Raw genomic sequence first — 20857 nt, 5'->3', positions numbered from 1 at the left:
GTAAAACTAAACCTTATCTAAGACACTCATACTTAAGCTTTTGAATCCAATGCCAAACAGGCTTCTTAAAAAAACCCCCACCCATTCTTGCCTTTAAATCAATTTTTCCCTGATTATTTTTGTAAGGACCTCTTGACCTTGGAACTAAACATAAAAATACCCCTATATTGCTATGCGCTAAGAGATTTATCACGTAAAGCCAAAGAGATGCCAGAACTCTTTAAGGATTAAAATTTATATACAGGAAAATACCAAAAGCACTTAAAAAATGTGCTGAAACCCAACCTAGCATTTGAAGCATACAGCAGATACAGCAAGCACAAGTTTGTTACACAAAGCACTTTATTGCATTACACGTACACTGACATTCATTGCCATTTGTTTCCAGCATATTGAATACATCCCAAATCCCAATACAGAGAGTATCCTTGCCTCGATAAAATACCAGTGACAACGCTTACATCAACGCTTACATTTGGGTCAAAATAAAAATGCAATGATGCCATCCTACTCTGATGCAACACTGGGTAAAAAACTTCAGAAAGTTTTAAAAAAATAACGCTCCTTAAGAATTTAAGAAAAAAAATCATCAAAGGTGGGCAAGTTTTTGACCAAGAATGAAGTGTAATGGAGAAAACTCCATGGTGGGCTTTACTGGGCTTGCTCTAGAAGGAGCAGCAGCACAGTATAGTACCCTGCTAAGCCTTGCTTCTAGCTCATGTTAATGCAGCTGAGCCATCTTCCCAATCCAGGCTGGAAAATCAGATATCATGGTACTGCCTTGCCTCACTAAGGACCAGCAGCTCTGTGCCTGGCCAGCTGACAGACCTCTCCATCACACTCGTACCCAGACAAGCCCTGCATACACTATACTAACAAAAAACTCCAGGAGACTTCTTTAGCTTAACATAAAAAATAACCATTGTATGAAATTCTTTAAAGAGTAGGTCTTCATTTTGATGTTTTAGGTTTGGAGCTGAAGAAAGCAGAAATGGATTTCATTCCACTCTTATCAACTTTGGCCAGAGCCTTCTGTGCTGCAGACATCTTGGTGTTTGCCTGTGAGTGAAATGATAAACAGAAACAGTTAAACAGCAACTCCATAGGGGGGAAACAGATGCTACAAACTCCTAAATACAGAAGTCAAACAATAAGTTGAATTGCTTTTTTAGTATACGGCCGTAAAGATAATGTGACGCAGGCTTTGAATAGTAGGAGAAAAATATTAAAAAACAAATTTGAGATTGTTCAAACTGAAGAATACTTGTCTTGAATTACTTAACCTCAAACAAAGACAGAAAACCAGCTACAAGGAGAAGGAGGTGAAACATCTCTCGTTTCTGCAGGATGAGGTATCCCAAATCAAACGTTTACTTTGGGATAATCCCTGAGTGTACATTAATAGGAATAATGCATGCAATAGAACAGATGCATTCTGTACCCTCCGACTCAATCTCATGATTATGCTGTCAGCAGGCTGAATTACAGGCCTGCATTACGGATGATGAATAATTCACACTGATTTACTATCAAAGACTATGCACAGTGAAATAAAGGGAAAAGGGATTAAGAACTAGGAATGAAGAAGGTAACTAACATTTACAAAGCACTTTTGAGGCCACTGGGACAACTTCCCAGACTTCTATGCCTAAAACACATTTTATGAACCACATTTTATAGAGCCGACCTCTTTTCTTTCTTGTATTTTAAAGCGTTATGTTTTAAATCTCTAGCTGCTTTCCCTATTAAGAAAACTTTGCATTGACCTTTCCTTATGATACTCCTCAGTCTGCAGGAATTCCCAATTACAGTACTTGGGATCAGTAGATGGTTATGGATACGATGGAGATAGGCAACAACTGTATGATTGTCTGTGTTACTCTACAAATAAAACCACTGCCAAAGTATTTTAAAAAAGAGTAGTATACTGTACAGAGTCCAAGGGCTATCTTTTCTTTCCCAGATTCTCTCATCAATGTGCATTATTACTTCAGAAGTAAATCTTATTTAATGTTAAAATGAATTATCTCTCCTCAGTTTATTTCTATCATTATGCTAAGTTCAAAAGCATATAATGTGGGGAGGGGGGAAGCACGCATATTTAAACTATTTATCACCTTCACTTAGGGGGCAATCCTCCTACTTCCAAACTAGAATGTGCAATGAGTAAAAAAAAAAATCTGGGGTTTTGGAGGGAGGAAGGAATGCATCTGTCACCAGCTGCTTCTCTTTGCAAAGGGATAACGAGTAGTCAGCATTAGACTGAAGGTCACAAGACCAGCACAGCGGGCCCTCTCAGATCCCCACGGATTGGAGGAAGATTCATTTTCTTTCAATGTTCAGAGAAATAAGCCAGTACAAGCCTCACAGCTTTGGCAGACACAGACAGGATCTATTTCTTTTCACATCTCTGTTGCTCTCCTAGGAACAGTACAGTGGCAGGCACCGCTGGACTCAGATTTGGATTGGCCTCCAAACATGCGTTGGAGCTGGCAATCAGTAAGTTCTGTGTTGACTTAACTTCATTAAGTTGACATAAGTAAGAGCACAAGCAATATTTCTAGGTAAAAATAAAGCCTGTCCTAGCATCCCTTGGAATTTAAGTAAATGCTGCCATCTTCATTTCTTTTTTGAGTAACTGAAATTTACCAGTTGCTATCACTAAGCCACAGGATTTCTCATCTAAAGATCTCAAAGAGCTTTGCAAACATTAGCCAAACACCTTAACACATGTGTCTGAGTCTGTGAGGCTCACTGGAATGTTAACTGGTGATATACAGCCTGGCAGCAGTAGTACAAAACAGTTCGGAATACGAAATTAAAACTGTCACATTAAACCTGAAAGAAAAGTTCAAAGAGATATAATTACAGATGTCAGACAATTTTGTATTTGTTTTGTATTTGTGATGTGTTTTGAAGGAGAAAGTTATGCACTCTGTGCTAGTATTTGCTATTCATCTACACTTCAACAAAACATGTATGAATGCAAGGCTTGCTTACCTTCTTGGTTTTCAGATTGTCGCTGTTAAATTTAGTATAGTCTTCTTGTGGTTCCACAGGGACATCTGACAATTTCCTTTTCTGAAATGTTAGAGTGAGGAAGTTGCTCTGTCAACCACTTTTATGATGTACACACAGGGAAGTTCAAAGCTTTGGCTTTAAAACGTAACCATAGCACCAAAACAGGACTGGCAATCAACTGAAGAATCTGCAGCAAGAGTGGAAGATTTCTGTCTGCAATCGTCTTCTCTACATGTGAATATAAACCATCCTGACAGCATTCAGAAGAGAGCATTCAGTGTCAGGGGAAGCATTTTCTTCCTAGCCTTCTGACGAATGACTGCTAGAAATCAGCCATGATCGTGACTTTGGTGTCAGTCTATTTAGAGAGCTTTCTGGAGCAGCTGTTGGAAGTCAGTGCCTGACAGTCAAGGAACTGTGGTGCTTATGATCTCATAGACCTGTGCAGCACCTCCAGTGTTGCAGCTATCTGCCAGCACATGTGGATCATCATTTAGTCTGTTGTCTGTTCACAACCTTTAGAATTAATTAGCTTCTACAGGCTGGCAAGAGTGAAACACTGCCATAGCTCATTTATCACTTGAATCCAACAGTATATTATGGAAGTTTGACTGCATGTGCTGTGTGACTTCTAACTTCAGAAATAATGCACGTGAACGATTCTAAGCACTCCACATGATCAGGCAGTAAAAATGAATATTTCTTTCCATAAACTGTGAGCATGTGTTTAGTTTAAAGGTGAAAACATTCTGGTATGTTTCCAAAAGGGAAAAAAAAGTATGTAGTATTTTACAACACTGTATTTTTATTATTATTATATATCTGATATTACTACCCTCTCCTTAATATCCTGTGAAATCTAGACCATGGCCTTCCCAGCTTTTGTGCCAAAGAGAGTGATTTTGCAAGCAACTTGGATGGTACCATACATTTTAAGATCCTGTTTTATTCATTTTGTTTATGGTGCTTCTGATATCTCTCTCTCTCTCTTCCCCTCCCTTCTCTGTTTGGCACAGAAGTCAGGTCTGCAGCCTAGATTTCTCAGCTCTTAGAACCAGATCCAACTGAAGCCTTTTCTTCTGATTTCAATGGAATCTGGATCAGCCTCTTTAGGAGGCTGTTTACTGCGCTGTGATTACATTTTCAAATGACAATCTAACGAAGAATTACTTTTCTCCTCTTTTTGGAACCTGATAAACAAGTTTTTAAAACTTATAACAAAAATGTTTGCATTTCAGCAAAACATTTGCTGTTTAGTTGTAGCAAAGCCTACATATTCTTTGCAAATGTCTCTCATCATCTGCCAATAGCCAGACTCCCTGTGCTGACAAACTGGACACTGTGATGATTACAACACAAGATCAACAGCTTACAATTAATACAAAGAACATGCAATTTTGATTTAATTATTAAATCACAAAGACCAGGCTGCACCCAGCTTGTTCTTTTTCAAGAAAGAGAATTTGTCATTGCTTTTCGGCTGATCACTGAAGTTTCTACATCTTTCCTCCCTTCAGAGTTTAATGTAATGTACAAACATGCAATTATTTTTCCAAAACAGGAAATGCATGTTAGAACATTATTTTGGAATAATCATATATTATGTCTGATAATACACCTTGTCCTCATGAAGAGAAATGTCAACACAAGTGATTAGAAACAATCTGAAGGAGATGAAGTTTCCATGTATAAGCCTACCTTGCTCCTCTGAGATTGTGAAATAAAGGAGTGTTTTAATCTCTGAAGTTGCAAGGACTTAAACACAGAAACATCATACACACCCTGGTCAGTGCTCTGGAAATTAATCAAATCCTCAGCAAGGTCTCACTACCCAACAACTGAACAGTTCTAAGCCTCATTTCCTCTGCAACCAAACTGCTGAAATAAAACTGTTTTTAAAAATAGATTCTCAGAACTATCCCAACGGTATAAGAGGTATTCGTACACAATATGGAATGTACATCACATGCAGTTTAATACAGTTGTTTTAACATGCTTATATAGCTAATGACTATCAATTGGCTCCTGATGTGTGCTTAATATTTCTTACAACACATAAAGATAATTCTTAACTGAATCAAAGAGCCAAGTAACTGTGCAGCCAGAACAACTGTCCAGCCACATGGAAATAACAGATCTCTTTGGATATCCATTGGAGAACAAATGCTATTAATAACAGTAGGGCTCAATTATTCCTCTATGCGCTAGCTGACATGCTGCTAAACAGAATAGTCACTGAAGGAGCCAGAACTGAGGGTTTTTTTAGACTTTGTTTCAGTAAGTAGCAGGGACATTGCAGGAAAGGCCAGCATGATAGGTAATCTCGTTTCAGCAGACATGGGCTGCCCAGTTTAAAGTAAATGGAAAGGATTATCCAAAATGGGGTTATTGGTTCTAGGGGGCAAACTTTGCAAACCATATGCCTTACTTGTCTGAGGCAAAGCAAAGGGACTTGATGTGTGAGGAAGACATTTGGAAGGTAAAAGAAAAAGACTGAAGAAGTGATTTTGGATCTTCGACTTCAAATAAGGTGAAAATCTTGGAGGAAGAAGCTTTTCAGACTAAACACTATAAATGTGGCTCCTTGCTCACACAGATGCACACACATTCCACCATCCCCCATTCATCCTCCAAAAAATCCAACTGACACTAGGTGTAAGCAGAAGTCTCTAATGAATGGGGGAGAAAAAGACTGGGGGAAAGGAAATATTTAAAAAAAAAAAAGATTGGTTTAGGGGTCAGGTAATCCTGGGACTAAGTGAGAACTGCCAAAAAGTCAAGCTGAGTTAGACCTTGAAAAGGAAATTAAAACAAACAGTACAAGGTTGTTTAGCCACAGAGGCAAAAAGGGAATTAAAAAAGAGAAAGTGAAGCTGCTGTACTGTAGGGATTGGATAGATATTAAAGTTAACCTATGTGTGGACCCAAAATGGAAGAACTCTTTTGCCTCAGTAAATCATTTTCAATAAAAATGAAGAGGTTAAACACAGGGACAGAAGAGAGAATAGAAATCACTCTATTCAAGACAGAAGTAAAACTCAGTGTGCTGATCTAGTTGGAAGACCGCATCAGAAGCTACAAGATGAGAGCCAGAACCTGGTGTATATTCTGTCAGGAAGGGACCATAGTGCAGAATAGCCACAGACCCATCTTTAATATAAGAAGGGAGAAAAAGTGATAGTAGGACTCAGGAGAAGAGAGTGGGGAAAAAAGTGAAAGAAGGAAGAATAATTGAAGAGTAAATGAAACACAGAATCATAGAGGGGGTTTGGGTTTGAAGGGACCTAAGATCATCTAATTCCAACCCTCCTGCCATGGGCACGAACACCTTCAACTAGACCAGGTGGCACAGAGCCCCATCCAGCCTGGCCTTGAACACTGCCAGGGATGGGAGTTCACATGTCTGGGCAGCCTGTTCCACTGCCTCACCACCTTCACATCTAATTTAAACCTACACTCTCAGCTTAAGGTCATTGCCCCTTGTCCTGTCACCACATGCCCTTGTAAAAAGTTTCTTGCCAGCTCTCCTGTAGCCCCCTTAAGGTACTGGAAGGTGCTCTGAGATCTCCCTGGAGCCTTCTCTTCTCCAGGATGAACAACTCCAATGCTCTCAGTATGTCTCAGCCTAAAATCAAAACAAGGTAATGCCTACTAAGTTGCCTTTATTTTCTCAAATATAACACATTTTCTGGCGACAGAATGTGAGGGATTGCCAGAGGACTTGACATGGTGCCACTTAAGCAGCTGAAATTACAGAAAACAAATACTGCATAAGAAGTTTAAGGTAGGTGAGAAACTGGGGAAAAGGGAAACAAAGGCAAATAATGTAGAAAGGGATGCCATTGGATCAGATGGAGATTACTAGTTAATTACTAATTAAAGATAATAATACAATGCTATCATTTGCCAAATGTACACCACTGAGTAGCATTATGAACACCTAAAGACCTTTTAACACTGTGTAAAAAAGTCAGGGAACCTTCAAGACTGGAAACATTAAAACCAGATTAAATGTACAGAAGAAGCAAAAGGTCATGTACACAGAAACTAACTGCTTGAATTTCTTGTAAATCTGAGAACTGATCAAGTAGAAACTGCAGTGGAAAAAAACAAACCAACTGTGTGTCTTAACTATTCACAGCACAACAGAGAGTTATCTGATCACACACCAACAGAGGGAAATGGGATTCTAGTCTGTAATGGGACCAAGTATTTCTAGTTAAGACAAGAAGGGAAGAATGCCATCATATTGTATGAGTAAAGGTTTTATCAGAAATAATTACACATTTTTCTGGTCACCTGCTTTGAAACAATTGAATTCATCTTGGAATAGGTGTAAAGAAATGTTTCCACAATGAGGGAATGGAGAACCCATCTCACACAACCAAATTGGCTTCTCAAAATGAAAACACAAAGCATATATGTTTTCCCTTTACACATTGAAAGAACTAATGTTAGGGAGGGAAAGGAGCCATTTCAATTTCAAAAAACAATGATAAAGTTAGCACAAAAGGGCAGGGGAATAAATTGGCCATGAATAAATTCAAGGTGGAATTTACAGAAAGGTTTCTGAGCATCAGAGGAATGAGGTTACAGAACACTCTTCCAAGAGAAGTAATGGAAATAAAAAATCCTAATGAGACTTACAGTGAAGAATGGTCAGTGTATGAGAGATTATTCAACATGGTTGTCTGGGAATCCATGACCCAGGAGGTCCCTTTCAGGGTCCTCATAAATTATATATGAAAGAAAACCTATGAGGTCATATTGTCCCATCAACCTCAATAAAACTAAATAAGCAAAACACGTATGAAAAAGACTGCTGACCAAAACCATAAAATATGTCTTTTTCCCTCCCCTTTTTAAGCAGGAAAACCAACCAAAATATTCCTTATTAAAAATATGAGTTCCCTGGTAAATTTCTTGAGCTTGTTTCAGACTGGCTTTTCACAAGGCCACCTTACTTAATGTATTGTACCCAGTGCTTGTTCTGGTCCAGTTTTAATAATAACTCAGAAAAATTAACTTACAACACATCTATCAATATCTTAATGTTCTCCTACCTTCACTGGTGGCTCTGGTGCTGGGCTTCTAAGTTCTGGGAGCCTGCAGAACAAAATATTTTAAATTAAAAATTAAGAGAGATGAATTGCACAATCTAAAGTTTGGAAATCTTTATGAATGCTGCTTTGGTTACCAGCTACTCACACATGGCAAGCACTTGCAAAAAAAAGCAGCTCATGGACTGTATTTCTGACTTATGAAACTATGGGGCTTCAGGCTGCAAATTGCACACTTTTCCAAAGGCCACCATAACAGAAGCCTTTGAGCAAAACTGAACTGATGAGTAGGTGCAGAGTCCCAGTGATGATCCAAGCCAAGTCTGCTGCTGGCAGGGAACACCAGGATAAGGATTTGGCTCACCTTCCAGATTTAAATACAAACTAACACAGGTGAGATAAATAAGTCAAACACAAGCAGCATTGAGTGAGTAGGGAAAAGAAAAGAGGAGGGGGGATGAAGACTCAATTTCTGGCTCTGCTGTTTGTGCTTGACAATTCTGGACAAACTGTTCTTTTGGATTTTCCTCCCACTTGCTTTCAAACAGGATACATTACTCAGGGTTTCATCAGGCAACAGTGGTAACAGACATATCCGACTTTAACATTACATCTCCCCCAGCTCACAGTCCTTAACACCACAGGAAAGCCAAAAAATAACCTATAGTCCACATTTGAAAAATCACGTTTCAAGTGTGGCAAATATAATTTCATTGTGTCATTCACTGCACTGCCTTGATGAACAAATCTCAGTATTCAACAGAAATGACCAAATGGACATTAATCCATGCCATGTAAAGCTATAAGCCAGCTGGAACAATACTTACCCCAAGTATTTTAACAACTCCTTACTCAGATCTTCAGGAATATACTCTGATATTAACCCATGGGCATACCGTACATAGTCTTCAGGAAGAGGTCAAGGAGTGGGGAGGAGGAGAAAAAGAACATTCATGTTACAAAGTCACATTGCTTTAGCCATGTTGCATGTGCTACCATGAGGCACAAGGTTGAATCACTCACAACAGACTTCTAATGGATACACTGTGATGCTTCTCTGCCTTGAGTAGTTTATGTTATATGACACTCGTAGGTTTATTTAAAAAGTAAAGACTTACTACACTCACTTTGTCAGCACATGTTATTAATATCTGCTGCATGTACTTTACAAAAGCTGTTCACTTTCTGAGAGTACTAGATATCGTGTATTTTTCCGAAGAAATTAAATTTTAAAAACCTGCAAAAGTAAAAAGCTGAGTCAACAGAACATGCAATCATTAATTTTAAACCATCTGGATCTTACAATTATTTGGCAAGGGCTTCAGTACTAAAGAACATTTTCTGGCTTCAACTGAAAACAATTAGATGAGACAATGAGTCTATTTCAAAGTCTTGTACTTAATTTTCAGTACTTTATACAAAATGCCAAGGCCTATCTAAACATCACTGGCAAGACAGGATAATTATCTGTGGAAATATGAACTACTAGAAGCTGTTTTCAGTACAGGGCACTCCTGCTATAAATGTTCTTCTGAGAGACTGAGGAAAAAAAGTGACCCTTTTATAACACAAAGTCCTAAACCAGATCTTTTCCGGTCACGTTCTTCACAAGCATTTACTGATCATGGGCTGGATTTTTTAAACTTGCTGTTGTTGAGGCTGCTAGGGAGTAACTGCACCCATGCACAGGAAGCATTTGCCAGGCAGATATTAAGCTAAAATCTCCCTTCTGAATTCCAACTCCAACAGGCCAGTTTATCTGGTCATTTGCCTCCACACTTAGAGAGTTCAGAAGCACATGGCATACCCACCTTAAGGCGGCAAAGAGCTATTACTTCAGTGCCAGAGATAATTTTTTTTTTTTCCCCATTTTCTATTTTTTTAACTTGAAAAGCCCAATGCAAACTGGCATTGAAGGAGAAAGCATTAACAAACTGACAGCAGCATACGCATTTCAGTTGAACTGATAATAAATTCCTACTATCATCTATCAGCACTTCTCCTTCCTTCACTGCCTAGATTCATCAAAGTTTTTTCACTCTCTAAGCCTACTTTGGGATCAGGAGACAATATGAAATAATTCCAACCCAAGACAATTTCACCTCAGCACTTAATATGTCCAATTTACTGCTTAAGAAAAATATGCCAATCATTTTGCTCTTTGCATTATGACACTGAATGGTGAGTCCAAATCAACTGCTATTATTTCATACTAAATACAAAACACATTCCCTTTGCATTTCTGACTTGAAGTAATCTTCACTATCTTCCTTTACTAATTAAAAAATACCACTATTTGCCTCCTATGGAGTCTGTGTTCTTACACCAGCCTATCTTTGTAATTAATCTTTCATCAAACATTAGGAATATTGCACATTCCCCTTCTTTGTCTTCTGAATGAAATAGTCAAGTCCCATATGATAAACCTCCCCTACTTCCCTATTTGCTCTCATTATATCCTCCCCTATTTTTGCCCTACAACATCTGTAGAAGCTAACTACATATACCCATCTATTTTTAAGGTGCTGAAATTTCATAATACCCCAATGAAAACAATTCTGTACAGAAATAAATTGCACTGTCACAGCAGTGAAAATCAGACAAGAAAATGAGTCTTACTAGAAATAAGTGTTGAGAAATGCCCATTTGACTTCCTGTCATACACCTTGCCACATACAGTGGGACTACCTCCAAAACTCACTTACTCTAGACCTCAGTATTCCCAATTTCAATGCTGCTCTCTCAAATATGAAAACCCAAGGTTTTTAAAAATACTACTATAATCATGTCACTACAGATAAAGAGCAGGGTGGAAAAAAACCCACTGCAGATGAAATATTTAATTATAAATTTCAGAGAAAAAGTATTTAACCATAGTCAAGATGGTTGTTGCCAGGACACTTTCCCCTTTCTTTAAAAGAGTGGGGGTTGGGAAAAAGGTGAAAAGCTACTGTGAAGTTAAAGTCACAACTTTTGCAATTTTGTCTCTTTTTAAAAACGATATATTACAATCTCTGTTCTATAAAATTGTCTATTTGCCTTGTAAATCTCCTTTATGTTGTTTCTTTTGATATCATGACTTGGTAACTAATTTTCCACTTTGTGAGCAAGCTGCTTTGTTTCTTCTTGATTTTCAATAGCATGAAGACTTCTGACTGTCTTTGTAATAAGAAACAATTTGTCTTGGTTCATCTTGCTCTAAACTGTTCTTAATTTTCATTAACATTTGAAGATTTTATTCTGAGTCCATTTTCAGGTTTTTTATTCTGAGTCCATTTTCAGGTTTTTTACACAATTTGGTGTCAGTAACATTCAGGACATTGCCCTCCCCAGCAAAATAGTGAATAGAAGCAAACAGGATCCTATGAGACTTTTTGGTAACAGGACTGTTATAATTTAATACACATATTATCAAAATTTTGCCCTTAATAATTACACATTTGTGCATTTGTAGTGGGTTGAGGATGGAAAAATGCCAGTGCACCCACAAAAGTCATCCAACTTGTACATTTGTTGCATAAAGTAATGTTTGGACGAGGAGCCTTTTCTCTGTGACCATGACTTCCTAAGATCTCTTCACCATTTTGAAGAATGCTATGAATGCGAATACTTCATGCATCCTAATAAAAATATTAATGAAAAGAAGCATGTTCTAATACAGACACACTTACTGGTTGGGACTCATATACATTATAAATATGTGTCCTATTCTTTAACACAGTCTCAGTTCAGCAAAGCACTTCAGCAAGTATTTCACTGAGAAAAATGTTTCCTCCTTGAACTGTGAAGAAGCTAAGAGAATCCCAGCTGAGACCATTGTAATTGTTAATTACATTGTCATCTGATGAATATAGCAAAGAACTTGGAAAAGCCAAGGCACAGAGTCGCAACTTATATGGAATTTTCTGTTCAGGGCATAAATTTACTGCAAAGGTCAATTTCAATATATTTTAGTTTCTAATCATGTGTTTTATCTCTACATATGTGACTTCACAAAAATGGAATTCATTATGATGTTTAGTTTTCTTACCTTCCTGAGCATCAGTGATCTGTTTACTGTTGATAAATGTACTTGCAAGCACCCTTTCACCTACTGATATATTGTTGCTTTTAAGTGCTTTCACTGTTTGATTAACCTACAGAAAACCAAAGAATGAAATGCCTGTATCAATATTGTTATGCACATGTTAATGCAGTGACAAAGCTCTTGTAATTTTGTTTCAAGCATATAAAACACTCAAGTTATGGACTGTGGTGAAATTTAATATACGTTTGTAATGACTAGCAGATGAGCTCAAAAAACCCAAAGAAACTAGCATGTCTTTGAACATGTTGCCTTGGCAACACAGCACCACTTTTGCAGCACCCTAAGATGAGCTGAGCTACTCAGACTCAACAGCCATGATTATACAGGTGAGAAATACACCTGCTCAGAGAACACTCCTGAGCTCAGCAGGATGGCAAAGGCAGTCCTGGTGGAAATCAAAGATTAAAGACTCTACAGGGCACTGATGTGCTAGATCCAACAGAGAGAGAACTGTCAGATGAAGGTATTTTCAACAACAAAAACAGGTACCTGTTCACACGTAAATATTCAGGTAATCACTGCAAAATAGGTATTCATTCCCACACCTCATCACTGCAGAAAGTGGACCAGATTTTGTGCTTGTATTGATTAATTTAAATGACAAGGCCTCCTCATCATGTGATGCACAACCTCTTTTTCTATAGAGCGGCATCATGTTAAGGGCACATGTGCATGAGTCAAATGAAATTCACTTTCTTTACACCGAAACAAAGACCCCATCAAGCTTAGCTTTAACACTAGTTTATTTCTGGCAAGCTCTACAAGCATGATTGGATCAGGATAATAGCAACCAAACCAGGACCATTCTGAGTGAACTCTGCCAAAACTTCAGGAAACACATTTGCAGCACAAAACCAAGGCAGTTCTGTCTAGCTTCAAAGCACAGCAGAATTTAGAAACTTAACAATTAAAACTCTCCTCTAGCCCATCTATGAAAGGGACAAAGCAAAAGCAAGCCCCTCACCTTATGCAAAGCCCACAGCAATAAGCTGACAGCTTCTTCTTCCTACTCACACCCCATATAAGCCCCTTTCATGACCAGTCCCATCAAAAAGAGAAATGCAACAAGCTTGTTAATATCTCTAACACCTGATCACATTCCCAAGTGGAGCAACTTTACTGTGATGTCTGTCCTTCTTGGACAGAACACATACCTTGAACTGAGGCACAGCACATAGCTCCAATGCAAATGTAGACAAACTAAAAAGCATTTCCATTTTAAACATATAGCAATTTTTAAAGCAAAAGTGAAACACAATACCTTTTTCTTTAACCACTTCAGTGTCTTCTCCTGGCTGTATTTGTGGAATTTCTGACTGCCAATCTCTGAGAAAAAACAAGCAAGGGGAAAAATGTCATGCCTGGTTTGGATTGCATTTTCAATACCTTTAAAATCTTTTAACTTGTAGATAGAATATAAAAGTTAATTTGCATCTTGCACATGTTTGATATCAGGGCAAAAAGTTTAAAAAATATTGGAAGCAAAATAAAAAAAATAAACAGACTGAGCTGATATGAACAAGTCTGGACAATCTGACAGTTCTTTAATTAGGACCTAATCCAGCAAAGCACAGATTTTATTTATTTATGTGCAATCTTGAGTTCTCTTATTCACCAAGATTCTTCTCAAGTCCTTGTAGTTTCACTTCACCTTCACTGCCCTGTGTCACCAGACTGGTGATTTTAACTACGTATCTCATAACACAAAATGTTGGTTCCACAATTATTTTTTTTAAACAACAGATTATCTTAAATCTTTATGTACTGGATTTCAGCACCTAGTAAGGGACCAGGACAGAGTTGGTTACTGAAGCTAAACCATCCACCTCTTCTATAAACCCTTTCCCTATCAGTTCTCCTCTCTCATGTCAGAGTGACTAAAACAGGATTTTTACTTCTATCCCCCTTTTACATAATTCAATAAAATGTTAAAAGAAAACACAGAATCCAAAATAGTGAAACTCACTCCTTGTGGGAGGAAGTACATGATTCACTCATGATTTATGGAGCAACACAAATTAACTTGATGATATAAGAATTCTGGAGAGTGCTTCCCCTGTGATAACGAGGGCATCATGAGCACTTGCCATTCACAGGTGATCTGGAGATACATCAGTTCTAAACATCCAGGCAAAAGAGAAAATTACAAAGGCTCAGGGAAATTTCAGTATAAAAATTCAGTATTAACTCACAGAAAGCTACATTTGGGAAATGGAATCAGATGCCTAATAAGCTTTCACAGGAGATTTTGGAGCCTGCTGTTTCAGTCCTTTTCTTTAACAGGTATTTCAATAAGTTTTGATCTCCTGTATACCATTCCCATAAATACCTACATCTGTTTCACGTCATTTACTGATACAGTGTCATAGTCCAACACTCATTTCATGGATTTTCCTTCTCCCCTGGCAAACAACAACATATTATTTATGATTCCTTCAGCATTTCCTTCTTTGGGGTTTATCTTGGCTCTTCCAAATTGCACACAAACAGTGAACTATTATGTGCTCTTTCTGCATGCATGGCAGGGGCTATGGAGAGGTCAAGGAAAGCTGCTTGCAAGATAAAAGTTTAAATCTCTCTCAATAGTTGTATAATAGCAAAATACAAAAATTCTTCAGAGCAAAAATGAAAAAAATACACTAATGTACACTTTGTTTAATGATGAGCTGCAGGTAAAACAATTAGCTGCGACATTGCTGGCTGTAGGCTTTAGGACTTAGAAGCTTCTAAATGGCTCTGAAAGAAAAGGAACAGAAAATGGAGAAACTCTGGATACCTGAACCTGCTTCTCAAAGGGCTAACGTGGTTTGGGTTCAAGCACAGTGAGTACAATTCATGGATTCCTCTCTTATCTATGAAAGTTCGAGGAAGGGACATCCTCTGGGCACCATCCCCCAACCCATGCTGAAAAGTAATTCTAGTCTGGATTCCCAGGCAGACTCCCCCACAACAGCATGATTCAGAGTGACTCAGGGAAAGGAAATGTGGAACTGTGAAGCCATTTTCATTAAAACATGTGAAAAATAATTACACTGAACCCTTCAGAGATCACTTTGTTTGAAAATATTTTGTGTGCTTGACAGTTTTGACTATTAAACCCTAGAAACTGACAATATTTGAGACCTCTGAAGAATTAAAGTGAGTTATGAAAGTCACAAACTGCTGACAAAAGGATTCAATATTGGAACGTGGATTTAACATGTGATGCACATTTGATATTGGTGAGAGTTAGTGACTACGTTTGATAATATGAGTATATATTGGAAAGCCTTTTGTTCCCTAATGTGTCTGGTGCCTATAAAACTGGTCTGAGACATCTGGAAAGATTGGGTTTGAGAAATACAGATGGAATATAAGTGGTTCTACAATTAAATAATATGTTCAGTGATCGGGTAATCGCTATGTAGACTTGGAAGTTTCCCTGATGTATTGTTGAGCAAACTGCCTAAAGCACATTTTAAAATCCATTTTCTCAGTGTTTTCCATAACTCTGAAACTTATAGGGCCCCTTTTTTCCTACCTCCTGGGAATACAAGCTTGGCAATATTATTTAGTTCTTCTAATCAGGTAAGTTTTCTTGGCTCTTCATGTTAATCACATCAGACAAGATCATAGTGCAGCTTTTGCCTCGCAAAATGAAACAAAGAGTAACACTCTAGAACTGGAATTCATAACCCTTTCTTAAACCCTCTCTACTGTACATTCAATCCAACGTCAAAATTTATTAGCAAACAACCTTCCTCACCCAGACTTAGTGAGCTGTAGCACACCCTTTCCAGAACTACTAAAGCGGGTAATTCAGAATTTAATTCAACTAAATGAATTTTCAGTGCCCTTCAAGAATGAGGCCAGGGAAGGTGGATTTTCTGCTAATTCAGTAAGTGTAAACTGTGAGTGCTCTGGGGTAAGAATTTCTTAGACAGATGTTAAAAGTCTTAAGACTAAATGAAGAGTGAAATAATTATGTTGTTAAGTTCTGTCAAGCAGAACAGAGCTGCAGAAGCCTTAACGCAACTGGTATTTCTTGCCCTAATGCTCTACTCCTAAAATGAGAAAGGCTACAAAGTGGACAACAGCTCTTAAGAGCCAGAAAAGAGTGAGTACCTGAAGTCATAATGCTGGTATTTTTTACAAGCAATAAAAGACATGAGAATATGAAACACATAGAAGTGGATTAAACAGAAAGGTGGTGTGTGCATGACAGGCAAGGAAGTGCCAAGGGGTTTGTTGCATAACAGTACTCTTGGTGTTCTATAAAAAGAAAGAAATTCTAAGAACAAGCTCCACTGTAACCCAATCCAAACCTGAACAAGAAAAGAAGTAGAATGTACATGCAGGTACATGCCTGGGAAAATCCAAGAACATCACATAAAGCTGATGTGTGTGTGTACAGCTTTTATGACAAAAGCATAATTGACTTCACATTTCAAAACAAAACCCAGGAGCTGAACACACCTTTAACAGCTAATACAATTTGCTGGCAAAATGACACTAACTTACGGGTGTACATAAAGCATTACTTAAAATGGAAAAAAAAACAAGCAGAGAAGCATCTTCACTACTGTCTAACAGAATACACTTTATGGGAGGATGCTCCCAGACGGATAATAACTGCAAATACAGTATCAGAATGGATACAGAAGTTAGACCAAGACACAAGACCTTGTCTATAGCAAACAATTTTTAAGAAAGTTTTGTTTTGGGAACATAAATACTGCCCAAAGGCTGTGCTGCTGTTTGGAGGAAGTGGCCCTTCAAAAAAAATCATCCAGACCTTGTCCTAAGTTCCTATGCTCTTCTCTCACCCTGGCTACATATCCCATCTTACACAAGTTGTAGGGCAAGCAATTGCCTGAAAACTTAAAAATACTTTTTAATGGAAATACTTGTCACTTCATGAGAAGGCAAAAAGGGTTTTGCTTTTCAGCTGTCCTAGAGAAGCCTTCTCAAAAGTCAGAACTCACCCAAAGAAAAAGATTGTTTGGTCCAAAATTATATAAAATGTAACTAAATGTTTCTGTAGGCTCTTTTGGAAATGCAGGAGGAATAGTAATATTACTCCACAGTTATGTATTTATGGAAGCTCATAATTCCAACTACTCCAGTCCCAAACAGAATGTGACAACAGCCTTACTACCTAGATTTTCTGCTCCCTTGTGAAAGTGAGCATTTTCAACAGAAACATGTCCTGCCCTGGAGTTCAAGTGCAACTTCCCTACCCTACTGCACATGCACCATAAAAAGCCCAAAATACTTAAACTTGTTCATTAAATTAACTTACAGCTTCCAGCCCTCACAAACACCTTAATGTTCTATACAGTTAGAAGGAGGTCTGGTCTTTTACTTAGCAGACACTATTTTTTCATCACCTTTTCTTAGCCACGTCCCATTTATCTGTAGATGATCAAAATATTTCTTCTTATATATATATATATATATATATATATATATATATATATATATATATATATATATATATGTGTGTGTGTATCAATGATAAGGGTCAGCTTGCTTCATGAAAGCAAATTCTTAATGTTTGTAGCTTTCAATCTATCTTTTAACTTAAATCTCAACTCCTTGGAGCAGCTCTGGTGCATAAGAATCAGACAGCTTACGACTTTTGCATTTGGTGGTGCAAAAGATTCCTGTATGTTCTCCTGTAGGTCTCCATGTGCATGTAGGGAAATCTCCATTCCCTATCAGGGAGTTAGCAAGCTTAAGTAGAATGCTATTCAAAGGACTGAATATAAAAACCGAGGTCTTGCACATTTTGCGTATCTGCAAACCTACAAAAATTATGATATGCTCCTGTCCCTTCCCTAGAAAGCATATATTGTCCTTAAATAAAATGAAAGCTCCCACACCAAAGGGAATTCTGAGCAAAGGCTGAGGAAACTATGTAAAGAATTGATAGCTTGCTAACTTTTTCCATTTGAGTTTTCTCATTCATATACTCATGCATCTCAATAATTTTTTTGTATTTTAAAACTATTATGCCTTTAAACTTAAACCCACAACACTAAATTATGCAAAGCCAGAAAATTTGTGTTCTCCTTTCTCAGCAACATATTCATTCTTCTCCAGCTTTTATTGACTTATTTTTTAATTGTTTGTGACAAAGGATGAAAAAAGTAAAATGGACCTTTTCCATGCCAGACCATCCTACACTAAACAGAGAATTGAGAGAGATTTAAGATTCTGATCCAAGTCAAAGGACTTCACAACATATACAATAACATCAACAGCCAGCTGTGATTGGTTTATCATTTGTATGACACCTAGCAACAAAACTCCATGAGATTTTCAGACTTGCAGCAGATAATCTGAGATCCACATATTTCTATTCACAAGACTGTAATGACAAGCTCTAAGCCTAAGCTTCTGTTTTCAAAGTACAGCTGTGTCCAGCACTTCAGTTGTTTGGTAAAGCAAAAAACAATATTTAAATCTATCTTGTAATGAGGTGACACTAACAAATTGAGTCTTTTTTTATTTGTCCTCCCTCCCCTCCCACCCCATTTTTTCACCTTTTTCTTCTGTTACGTGCTGTATGTACTGTTTAACATCTGCACACTTCAGCAGCAGTGGGCAGCTAGGGTATTCTGAGTCTAGCACAACTTGATCAAGTGGCTGGAACTTTCCTTGCTGCTGAAAATACATCAAAGGGATTACAAAAGCATTACTTAAATGTTAAGACACATATATACACACTACACATATGTATATAAATATATATGCATGCAATGGCCATAGCTTTAAAATAAAGGATTTAAAGAAGATCGTATTTTGAATGGTAACACATGACACATTCAGAAACTGATTACAAAGCAAGTTATAAATATTTATTTCAGACCAGTAAATACCTGCAAAATGCTGAACTCTTCAAACACTGCACTTAAAAGGCCAAATTTAAAACAACACAGGGAGAAACTAATGTGAAGTACAGCAGGATTTTTTGGAAGATGACATAAGACACAGTAGTCAGTGTGTGCCAATAGTGTTTTAGACCTAAACCTGTTGGATTAAACCCAGTGTCATAACTTCCATTCAAATTTTGCTTTTTCTTCCACAAAGATACATCTCAAAGGAGCAGGGCAGCTTCTGGAACACAGTATTAACCTTTCACCTCTGCAAAGTCAATTCCAGTTTGGCCAGAGTAGGGATATAAAGTGATTTTGGCACAACTTAAATAGCCCCACACATGACAGAACCATCAAACAAATTTTGCCATTGCCAAACAATGCATAATCATTCAGCATGGTTTGGCACAACTGGCAACCTTCCCTTTGGAAAGATCCTTTAGTGCATCAGTACAAAGACTCTGTGAACTTCTCATGCTTAGAGAGTGCGTGGTCTCTGCAGCCAAGGCTGAACTCATTATACTGGTCAGCATGAAAAAACCCACTTGGGGTATACTGTTTTCATTATTAATTAATTCTCTTGCTAGACACTCAGAGGCTTAATAAAAGTAACCACCTATTGTTAAAACACAATAAAAACAAGAAAAAAAGTCCCAAAGAAACAAAAAAAAAAGCAGAACCAAGAAAATATTTAGAGGGTTTCTTCTCCTTAAAAGGGAAAAGGCACAATAACCATGGCAAAAGGAATTTAAAATAAAACTGCACAAAAAAATAGAACTGCAATAAGCTCTTTCTTACAGATAACTGACCTGCCTGTGTCCCAAAGCATGACAGCTGCATTTACCTCATGTATGGGCACAGAGCCTAAGCCAAGAAAGGTGCTGTATAGGAGATGGCTCTGTTCAGAGACACACAAAGCAATCCTGCATCACACTATCAAAATCAAAGGACAGTGCAAAGGATGATTCTATGATATCCAGTGATATCCATTATTCAAGCTGGAAGTGACTGCGCTGCATTCAGGCTAACCTTGCCACAAGACTGCAGAATACACTAACTTAGGCAAGGTGCTGCAGCAAAGCATTTGCCCTTTTTTAGGACCCACAACAGCTCTATGCATTTATCTGGCATCACACCTGGCCTAGAAAAACCAGAAAACCTAGAAAACAATGTACTGAAAAAGTGAATGGCAGCACAGGACTCTTCCCATGGACAGAAACAGCAGCAGTAGCTGTCCTTTACTCAGGCTACCTCAACACCGCCTCACATAAAGAGAGATTTACTACTTCCCTAATTTAAGTTTGGTATAAAGCTTTCAAAAGAATGATGAATTCAGAGTGCAGCACCCAGGGAACAAACTGAACTACTTGTGGGATGGCCTTTTCTGATGACCAACCTGACTACTGAAATGCAGAATATATCTGCACACCCTATACCTTAAATAATTAAAAATAATGACAGAACAGTAAGTTACTATTACAAAAGTATAGGCAGACTTTATATCTTCACCATAAATAATTTGTTCTCCTGCACTGTCCACTTGCAATCTAAAGCAGAAAATAGCAAACAACCTTGTAGAAATTCTTTAGAGCAAAAAAGTCTGAGGATGCATAAAGTGCATTGTCTCCACAAAACAAAACAAACAAGCAAAAAAACCCAACAAAAATCAGCATTTCAATTTTATTTTGTGCCCCTTTGTTCACAGGCTCCTTATTAAAAAATATCAGAAAATTTGCCTACAACTTTCGATACATTTCAGAAATTTAAGTGAGGTTTACACCAACTATAAATCAATGAACCCATTTTTTTAATTATCCAACATTTGGATA

At 37.7% G+C, this 20857-nt stretch overlaps 1 protein-coding gene across 4 annotated transcripts in view; it reads right to left on the bottom strand.

Moving 5' to 3' along the window:
* Positions 1–20857, bottom strand: part of RNASEH2B (ribonuclease H2 subunit B) — a 41963-nt gene that overhangs the window by 4161 nt on the left and 16945 nt on the right. Inside the window, exons 5-11 of one of the 4 annotated variants that reach the window (XM_058018628.1) lie at positions 18696–18816; positions 13430–13494; positions 12112–12217; positions 8909–8987; positions 8085–8127; positions 3001–3081; positions 325–1059 (exon numbers count right to left, since the gene is read on the bottom strand). In XM_058018628.1, the coding sequence (XP_057874611.1) occupies positions 952–1059; positions 3001–3081; positions 8085–8127; positions 8909–8987; positions 12112–12217; positions 13430–13494; positions 18696–18816 (603 nt within the window). In that variant the 3' untranslated portion in view covers positions 325–951. The other 3 variants (XM_058018629.1, XM_058018630.1, XM_058018631.1) reach the window with 3 other exon arrangements.

This window comes from Melospiza georgiana, chromosome 2 (assembly GCF_028018845.1).
Source record: "Melospiza georgiana isolate bMelGeo1 chromosome 2, bMelGeo1.pri, whole genome shotgun sequence".
NCBI classification, from domain to species: domain Eukaryota; kingdom Metazoa; phylum Chordata; class Aves; order Passeriformes; family Passerellidae; genus Melospiza; species Melospiza georgiana.
Note: the sequence above shows the minus strand (reverse complement) of the source record. Positions and strands in the feature narration are given on the sequence as shown.